The sequence below is a fragment of the Lissotriton vulgaris genome, chromosome 8 (genome assembly GCF_964263255.1).
Source record: "Lissotriton vulgaris chromosome 8, aLisVul1.2, whole genome shotgun sequence".
Classification (NCBI taxonomy): Eukaryota; Metazoa; Chordata; class Amphibia; order Caudata; family Salamandridae; genus Lissotriton; species Lissotriton vulgaris.
In genome coordinates, this window is record NC_141696.1 from 1414594250 (window position 1) to 1414604679 (window position 10430).

At 44.9% G+C, this 10430-nt stretch overlaps 1 protein-coding gene across 1 annotated transcript in view; it reads left to right on the top strand.

Annotated features, from left to right (window-relative positions):
* PCP4 (Purkinje cell protein 4) overlaps positions 1-10064 on the top strand; it is a 213460-nt gene extending 203396 nt beyond the window's left edge. The window contains exon 3 of the mRNA XM_086933521.1: positions 9693-10064. Coding sequence (XP_086789647.1) covers positions 9693-9826 — 134 coding nt within the window. The 3' untranslated portion in view covers positions 9827-10064. The remainder of the gene's footprint in view (positions 1-9692) is intronic.
* The last annotated feature ends 366 nt before the right edge of the window (positions 10065-10430 follow it).

Below are 10430 nucleotides of genomic sequence, written 5' to 3' on the forward strand. Positions count from 1 at the left end.
AAGCACCCTTGCACCATGGTGCAAGGGCACCTGCATTGGTGCTAGCGCAGGGACAAACGATTCAGAAAAGGGGGTGGTGATGAACAGAGTGTCTGAATTAAGCAGACCACTCTTACCCAGTCAAGAGATCAGGGCTTAATCCATCACCGTTATTTAGCTCACTGCATCACCCCAGTTCAGAACCTGGCTATATGCAAATTAGTCTGACCCCGTGCCTCATGGGAACAGGGCAGACCAAACTACCAAGCCAATTCTTCACCTGAAAGGAGACAAGCTTCCGGTTGGTGCAGTGAGCTAAAAAACGGTGATGGATCAAGCCCTGATCTTTGGACTGGGTAGGAGTGTTCTGCTTAATTCAGATACTCTGTCCATCACCACCCCCTTTTCTGAATCGTTTTGTCCACCATAAGCGTGGAAGGGTATACTCAGATGTGAGTCCCTTGCTCACTGCACCATCAGGATTCAAGCAAGCCGGGCCGAAGACGGCTGAAATGCCAGAAACCGGTCCCCGGAAGCTTGTTTCCTTCCCAGTATAAGAATTGGCTTGGTAGTTTGGTCCGCCCTGTTCCCATGATGCACTGGGCCAGGGACAGACTAATTTGCATGTAGCCAGGTTCTGAGCTGGGATGATGCAGTGAGCTAAAAAACGGTGATGGATCAAGCCCTGATCTTTGGACTGGGTAGGAGTGTTCTGCTTAATTTAGATACTCTGTCCATCACCACCCCCTTTTCTGAATTGTTTTGTCCACCATAAGCGTGGAAGGGTATACTCAGATGTGAGTCCCTTGCTCACTGCACCATCAGGATTCAAGCAAGACGGGCCGAAGACGGCTGAAATGCCAGAAACCGGTCCCCGGAACTTGTTTCCTTCCCAGTATAAGAATTGGCTTGGTAGTTTGGTCTGCCCTGTTCCCATGATGCACTGGGCCAGGGACAGACTAATTTGCATGTAGCCAGGTTCTGAGCTGGGATGTTGCAGTGAGCTAAAAAACGGTGATGGATCAAGCCCTGATCTTTGGACTGGGTAGGAGTGTTCTGCTTAATTCAGATACTCTGTCCATCACCACCCCCTTTTCTGAAGCGCAGGGACAAAGGCAGGAATGGCCCGAATTCTTTTAAATACAGTGCATTCCTGCCCTTTCCCTGTAACGCAGGGCAGCAAGGTGACTTACTACGCTGCATTGCATTATTTTTCCATAAATATGGGCCTCAGTCCAGAGGTGTAATGCAGAATACAGCAGACCCTGTAGCGCAAGGGGCCCCCTATTCTGCCAAAGGCCAATTAAGTTTTTTAAGACATAGTAGGCTATGGGGTTCCTCATCAAATTCTGCAGGGGTGAATCCAATATGTTGTGTTAGATTACTGACTAAGTCATTCACTCTGTGCTAATGAAGAGCCATATGAGGGGCAGAGATTAAATGTAATTTGAACAAGATTTACAAAAGTGAGTGGGTGAAGAACAACACCTGTAAAATGGTTTTACAGTACTGTAGAAAATTGGCTTACTGGTTGAGGGGGGTGAACCCCTACTCAAGCAGCAACCACAACTTCTGTTAGGATGAAGCGAAAGCACACTTCACATTAACCTGTGCTTGCAGAAAGCAGTCAGCCTTAACTTAGAGGCAATGTGTGAAGTACTGATGCGGGACACAAACAAAAAGAAAGTTAAGGCACAACACAAAAATAAATAATCAAAAAGATACTTAGAGTAAAATGTAATAAATTGAGACTAGGATGGCAAAAATCTCATAAGTTTATTTAAGTAAAAATAGTGCCTAAAGGCACAAAGAGCCAACTGTGGTTTTCTGGTCATGCCAGACCAGGACAAAGTCACACGTTCAGGCCGACCGTGATGGAGCCAGATACAGGGACCAAGTTAGGCCCCCTGAACACAATACCTTTTATCCTGGTTGCAGAGCGGTGAGAGATCGTGTGTTGAAGGTGCGTTGTGCCAAGGTTTTTCTGAGGAGCTGTGGGCGACAATGCGAGGTGCTGGGTCTAGAAAGTATAGCACTGTGACGGTCCCAATGAAGCTGTCAATGAGGCTTGCATTGCGAGGCCCAACATTTTCATAGAGGATGCCACTGATTCAGGCTTGCAATGCAAAGTCCTGCATTGAGATGTGCTGAAATTCATTGCACAGTAGTGGTTCCAATGTGAGGCTATGAAGTGATGGGTCATGCTGCGTCGGCTCGCACTGCGTCAGTTCTACTCATTAGATCACAGCTGGGCTGGCTGAGCCCAGCGGTGGTCTCATGGGTCCAAGGGTCCATTGGTGGGGTGGCACCATTTTGGGGGCATGACTCAAAAACAGGTAGATTCCAGGTGCTGGGTTCAAGTTGGTTGGACACTTTTCTGTCCCTGAGGCTCTGATCAGAAGGCCAGCCAAGTTTCTCTAGGAGTCACTCTGGTGGTAGTGGAATCAAGCTGCAGGTCTAGTCTTTTTCACTCAGGCAGTGTGGCAGCGGAGTAGCATTCCTTCTTGCAGCATAACAGCACAGCAGTCCTTCTGAGTCTTCTACGGGTACAGAGGTATACTAAAGAGCTGGATCGGAGGATCCAATATTTATACTTACCAGCTTTGAACTAGGAGAAGGTTTTGAGGTTTCCGCCTTCAGAGGTGTTTAGAATTTCCTGCCTCCCTACCCTGGCCCCAACTTGTCTGGGGCACAGAAGACTAGTGTCAAACAATTTGTGAGGGGGGCATTGGCTTTGTGATATGCATGTGTGGTATGTTACAGCTCCTCCACCCATCAAGTCAGAGATGGCCCTTCCTGGCAAGTATCCCCCTCTTCTCACTTTCTTGGAGTAATATACAAAGAGCTACTGCCACCCACACCTAATCATGTGATCCAGGTTACAGGATGCAGGCACCAAATGTTTGGGATGAGAAAATGCCAGTTTTCTAAAAGTGGCATTTTCAGAATTGTAAAATCCAACTTTATCATTAAAGAAGGTTTCAAATTACAATTCTTTTAGCACCAAACTCCACATCCCAAAGTGCTCCCAATTGAAAGTTGTCAATTATTGAATGTAATAAGATAACCCTGTGTTATCCTATCAAAAAGGTAAGCCTTGCAGTAGTGAAAAATAAATGTAAGAGTTACCCTACCAGGGAATGTAAAAGTTAAAAGTACACGCCCAACCTTTAAACACACTTGCACCCTGCCGAATGAGCTGCCAAGGGCCTACCCTAGGGATGACTTATATGTATTAAAAAGGAAGGTTTATGACTTTCAAAAGGTTTATTTTGCCATGTCAAAAGGACAGTTTATAGCTGCACACGCAGGATGCAATGACAGCCCTGAGACATACTTAAAGGGCTAATTTAGTGGGTGATGCAGGCCCTTTAGCATTTAATATACAGGCCTTGGGTACATGTAGTACCACTTTACAAAGGACTTACAAGTAAGTTAAATGTTTAAATTGGGTGTAAGCCAATGTCACCATGTTTAATGGAGAGAACACACTACCTTTAGCACTGGTTAGCAGTGTTAAAGGGCACAGGCCAACAAAAATGAGACCAAAATGGAGGAGTAGGACAAACGTTTGGGGAAAGGCCACCCTAAGTGGACAGGTCTAACAAGTACCATTGAGCAAATTTGATGTAGGATTACATAGTGAACAAATTGTCAGGCTACTTTATCGAACTTGGTGTCATCATCATGTTTCATTTCTATTTTATCCCATCCTGTGTAAAAGTCTTGTTTGATGTGCTCTGAGTTGTAAAACAGGCACCTAGGGTGTTTACTTAGTGACGTTTCAGATAAATGGTGGAGTCCTGAAGAGAGTGGAGTCCACTGAACATGTTAGTTCAGATGGGTGTGCATCTGAACTAACTGAGCAGTAGTTCAAGTTAAGGGCAGGAGTTTAGATGCTATTAAATATTCTGTATATGTTTGGGAGATAACCAAATTCTAACGGTTCCTAGCCTTTATATACTATGATTTTATCAAGTGAGTAACATGGGATTAAAAGTGAGGTTGTTGTTTCCACAGCTAACAGTGTAACTCCCAGGCAACCTATATTTAAGTTTAAGTGCAGAATATTTGGTAAGGAGAAGATTTAGGCCAGGCATGGGAGTTCATTTCTGGTTTGGGGGGAGTTGATGTTAGGTGAGCTCCAGGTAGAGGGTGAGAGTGGAAAAGATGGTCTATAGGTAAGATTAGCTTCAAGCTGAGATGAGACTGATGACTTTAGTTTGATCACAGAGTTTGAGCAGAAGGTAAATTTAACATTTAATTTGAAGGACAGATTTCATTTGGGATGCAGATTTACTTTGGATTACAGTTTGAATATGGAGGTCAGATTGTATATAGAGTTCTGTTTGAGAATTGAATTACAGCTAAGCATACAGTTCAATCTAAGTACAGAGTTGAACTTGGGCTTGGAGTTAAAGCTGATCTGGGAGTTCAGGTTGAGCGTGGAGTTGAGGTTGCATGTGTAGAACAGGCTGAACATAGAGCAAATATTAATGATTGTGGAGGTCACTTTGAGAATGAAATTCATGTTAAGCTTTGAGTACAGATTTGCAGTTTGGAATTGTGGTTGGTCATGGAGGTCAAGTGGTAGAAGAGAGCCAATGTGAGAGTGCAATTCCAGTTGAGAGTGCAGTTCAAATTGAGGAATTTCCGTATGCACATCAGGTCTGTGCTACTATAGCTCTGCAAACTGGGTCAAGTACAACCCTTTCTGTCCTTCACTCTCAGGATATCAAGGGCAAGCAGTAGCAGGCTTCTCAGGGAGGTAGTCTGGGGGCTAGAGCTTGAACCCAAGATACAAATATAAGATACAAAAACTCAAAATCCAGACCAGTGACTGTTTTTGTGTAAAAGAAAGGGCTTGTAAGTACACCACAGAAATAACTAATATGCAAAACGATATGATCAGCGGTGTAACTACCAATCAGTGCAGCAGGTGCAGTGGCACTGGGGCCCAGAGCTCTAAGGGGGTCCATTGAGCCCCGATAATGCTTTATTCTTCTACCTTTACAGCAATCAAAGGGGCTCTATTCTCTGCTTGTACCAGGGCCTGTGGCATCTTTGCTACACTACTGAAAATGATTAAAGAAACTAGTGTGAGTCCTACACCCTCTCTCCAGGTCTCTTTCCCTCAGTTATGATCCCTCAGTATGCTGTAGCAGGGGCATAAGTTAGGGATGGGTGCAGATTATTTTATGCCGACACCACTGATTCAGATGCTCAGTCAGTTTGCTTGTTTTTACCCCTAATATTGATCTAGGCAGAAACGTGTCAAGTCCTCACCCTCAAATCTTCCGCGCACACCAGACTCTCTGTTCTGACGGTAGTCAGAGTCCTGTGTTACCCGCTTGTTGGTTGTTAAGTGTTGTGGTGGAGAAGTGCAGCACAACAGGTCTTGTGATAACAGTTATGGCACTTTCTGCATTTGTGGCCATCCTCAATAGCAGGGGTTTTGTAGCAAGGCATTTGCTGCCTCCAGGTGACTGATTGGGCTTTCTGGATGTGTCCCTGGTAGATGCAGCCTTTCCAGGAAACCACCCCTCTCTCTGCAGCCACACAGGATTATGGCTCTTGCTCCAAGCAAGGAATATCCAAAACATGAGCCCAATGAGGTGTGAGCTCTCCACACCTCGCTGTATCAGTCTTCTCGAATCAGAGGCAGGCAAAAGGGCCTGTCTGACCTACAAACATCCTCACCTTGAACAATAGAAACTACAGTCCAATCCCTGACTCTATTATCATCCAAATGGCAGTGCTCAGAAAGAAGTAAGCGGTACAAAAGGGGGTGGTGATGGACGGAGCATCTGAATCAATCAAGCACTCACACCCAGTCAAAAGATCTGGGTTTAATCCATCACCGTTCTTTAGCCCACTCTGCCACCCCAGTTCAGACATGGCTATATGCAAATCAGTCTGACCCTGTGCCTCATGGGAACAGTACAGCCCGAACTGCCAAGCCATGTATTCCCTGGACCGGAAACAAGCTTCCGAGGACCGGTTTCTGGCATTCCAGCCGTCTTCAGCCCGGCTTGCTTGAATCCAGTGGTAAAGTGAGTAAGGGACTCACGTCTGAGCATACCCTGCCACACTTATGGCGGCCAAAAGCGGTACAAAAGGGGGTGGTGATGGACGGAGCATCTGAATCAATCATACACTCACATCCAGTCAAAAGATCTGGGTTTAATCCATCACCGTTCTTTAGCCCACTCTGCCACCCCAGTTCAGACATGGCTATATGCAAATCAGTCTGACCATGTGCCTCATGGGAACAGTACAGCCCGAACTGCCAAGCCATGTCTTCCCTGGAATGGAAACAAGCTTCCCAGGACCGGTTTCTGGCATTCCAGCCGTCTTCAGCCCGGCTTGCTTGAATCCAGTGGTAAAGTGAGCAAGGGACTCATGTCTGAGCATACCCTGCCACACTTATGGCGGCCAAAAGCGGTACAAAAGTGGGTGGTGATGGACAGAGCATCTGAATCAATCAAACACTCACACCCAGTCAAAAGATCTGGGTTTAATCCATCACCGTTCTTTAGCCCACTCTGCCACCCCAGTTCAGACATGGCTATATGCAAATCAGTCTATCACCACTCCCTTTTGTACTGAAAGAAGTAAGCAGCAGCCCCTTCTGACCAGGTCTTAACAGCATTTTTAAAACTCCTTGCTAACAAAGCCTTCATGGAATTTCTAAATGAAGCTCTGTGTTCATTTTCCTCACTTCAGGGACTGTATCCCCACCCTACAGCCACATGAACGCAGGCAATACATTTCCACGTATGGGGAAGCGGTCCGCACCCTCCAACTTGAACCATGCCAAACTAAGGCCATCCAAGATGGATCCCACAGGGTTCAGTACTTAGGCATACTTAAAGTCCTACTACCATGCTAGTATCACATGCACACTGCACACGCACACAAGCAATCAACATGCTCACGGTATGTCTTTGCAAAGTTTAGAGTCTCACATAGGAGCAGACCTTTACACAAGAGTGGTAAGTAGACAACACTCTCGCTAACACAAACAGAGATGTTTGGTCAAATCACAAAACACATGCCGCCACTGCTGCATTATATGGTACACTCAGGACAGAGGCAGTAGTCCACTGTCTCTAGAGTGGGCTTGCTTGGCGTGTCCCACTAGGGACCGGTTCTAGCCCTCGCATTGTCAAGGAGAGGTCTAGGTCTAAGTGCACATAATAGATGACCTTTTCACCCATCTACTTTTAATCCCGTTCGCCCTGAACATGTCTTTCCTCTGCTTACTCCTCTTGCTAAATGAGTACATTCTTCAAGGGAGTTTATGGAGGTTGACCGTGTCTCGAATACCTCCAGCTTGACTTCATCTGTAATTCCCGGGAAAGTACATGTTTACCTGTGACTATATCTGTAATATAAGGCAGGCAGACTGACAAGAACAAGACTTTATTTTCATGGGCCCATGACCCAAAGCAAAAGATGAAAAACGCATGTGCAATGGGCATTTCTTAGATTGATCTTCACCAGTTTAAGCACAAATGCAGAATTTGTAGCTGTGCTTTTTTGTTGTTAAATGAAGCTCCTCCTCTGTCTTTGGATAAAGAACGCAAATGATGTAGTGCAGTTCTAGCACACCTTGATTTCTGTTTGGACATATCTCACAAACCTTTATTTTGTTCAATTAAACTGCTATTATGCCATTGGATTAAAAATGCAAATGATGTAATGCAAGTCTAGTAAAACTTGATTTCTGTCTGGGCATATCTCACAAAAATCTTGTGGCTAAAATGAAAATGGTGGTGATCTTTGTCTTTGGAAAATTGTTGCTTTCAAATTACAAATTTTCAACGGCCCAAAAGGCTCACTCGAAAAAGCCCACTGATATTTAACAAATGCCCATAGAAGGAACTTGTATGCCCTTACACAGGTTCCTGCAGGACAAAAAGTCGGAATAGCCTTTCCTATGAAAGAACTCCAGGCAGGGGGACGAGAATCCCTGACAACTATGAACCTTCCTCCTACTTTTCCCTAACTGAGCCTTTCTTCTGTCAATGAGCCATTTCAGCATAGGTTAAATTGATTTTCTCCCTTCTCACAGAAAGTTATTTATGCACAGGAATGTACTCTTGATAGGGAAAACAATCCTCATCAATTCTTAATAAGAGGAAATCAAACTATTAACTGTGACCTGGAAACAAGCTTTAGTGGAAATTAAGCTGCAGTCAGTCCACTGTATCATCCAATGTCACAGTGTATGCCAACTAAATTTATCTCTAATTTGAGACTGGCCAGCCTCTACGTTCTTACTCTGTTGGTTCTCAATATGTCTATATGACAAATGGCGGTGAGTTCAATCCCCGGCATCATCAGTATTTTGTGTTGATGCGATCTTTTACTGTTTTGCTGTATAGCATAAAGTCTGACTAACACATCCATCCATCCATCCATCTATCCTCACTCCCTCTCCGTACCTGCACATGAAGCACTGCAGGTTATTAGTGCATCTTCCATGCTATGTAAAGATGATTTTCTCTCACCACCAGTGATGGTAGTCTATTGCATCAATTGGCATGCCTGACTGCAATTCCCACTTGAGGATTTCGGCAGATCCCACCACGGGATAAGGGGATTTGGGTTCTACAGGGGCTCTAGCATGATGGTGTGCGAAAAATACATGTCTGAAAAATTAGGCGACCTGGAAGTTATCGCTCAGGTCAAATTGAAAGAAGATAAATAGTGGGCCTGTTGAAGATGTGGTGGGTGAGGGTCGGAGAATGGCGTCAGCCAAGAGTGTGGATTAAACAAGAGTGGTCAGAAGTGTCAGGCTTACTGGGTTGTTTTTTATTATCCTTTCTTTGGTTGAAACAGGTGGCAGTTTAGATACTTCTGAGTTCAGCAGGAGTGCAAGTAAAATAAACAGTATCAAAGTTAGTATGAAGTTAGGCCTGAGTGTAACATTCTGCTCTTGGTGTTTGTGTAGTTTTTCCGCTCGCTTAGTGCGCGGAGTTCCGAAAAACTCATCTCCGCGTAGCGGAGTTTTTTCCTCACTCGCCAATGTTAAGTTGGCGAGTGAGGAAAATCTTACTTCAGACCACCTCTCGGTGAGATTTTTCAGTGTGGGCAGTTGCGGATGCCTGCTACCGTTCACGTTGAGAAACCTTCCGTTCGCGTTGAGGAAACTGCAGCTCGAACATCTACTTCAGAGGCACAAAGAAGCAGCTCCCTCTTGCGCTGCTCATGATGCCGTTTACACTGATTTTCCAGCGCAGGACAAACATCTGGCGCTAAAACTCAACACAAACAGCACAACCTTACATACTCTGCTGCTTGCGGATCTCCGCATAGCGCAGCAGAGTTTTTGGGTAACTTACGCAGATCTTCTCGAACTCTGTCCAGGCCTCCATGAAGTATAATTGCTATGTTATGTTACATGCATTTGTAGAGCACACATTCTGCCAACACAATTGTGAATTGAACTAAGGTTTGCTTTAACTGCAGAAGAATACCATAACTGTAAACATAATTAGAAAACACAGCAAAGATGCTCAACAATAAAAATAAAAGTAATATGACTTGTTTCCTGTTCCATCTCACTTCGAACTCCCCTAATGTACTGTTCATTGCTTTGTGATTCAGAGGCTTGGCATGTTGGTGAGCTCTGTGTAGTGTGCTCTCCAAAGTGTAACCCATCACCCCTTCTTTGTGGGACTAAATGGAATGTTCTTCTTTGGCAGATGACCAGAAGAAAGAAGCTCAAGAGGATTTTGACATTGACATGGAAGCTCCAGAGACAGAACGCGCAGCGGTGGCGATACAGTCTCAGTTCAGAAAGTTCCAGAAGAAGAAGCAGGGGAGCGATGACTCCTAGTACCTACCTCATCTTGTAGCTGAACTGTACACCCCAAAAAAATCTAGAGTGCTCTGTCAGGAAATGAAGATACTTAAATTAAAATGCATGTACAGAAGTCCTAACTATTTATAGCCCTGTAGGCAGGAAGACAGCAAGGATCTTGCTGATGACTGACTTGCAAAAGTTTATCTCAATTCTCATCCAATCTGTAAGCAGCTAATTCACGTGGTGTTGTAATAAAACATGGTTAAGATGAGTAACTTGTAGGTGTTTCCTAAACTGTCTTCTCTGAGTTTGTGTGAGGCTGCCTTTGTGAATTGTGGCCAGATGTTTGAGGTAATATTTGACCGTAGCCAGGAGGGAAGAAGTTATGGAGGTTGGGACACATTTCCAGCACTTTCTCGCTGCACCAAGGTTTCTAGACATGGCAATAAAACTGTTTCTTAGTTTCTGAGGTGCTGCTGCCGGGGTCAGGAGGGGTTCATCGCTGGATGGGGGAGGTCTGTTGTCTCCTTACCACTGCACGCGGAGTGTCTCCACAGACAAAATAGTGCCACTGGGTCAAAGGTTTCATGAAAGTTGTACATCCCTGTCTACCCACAGTGGAGTCACACTAGGCCCA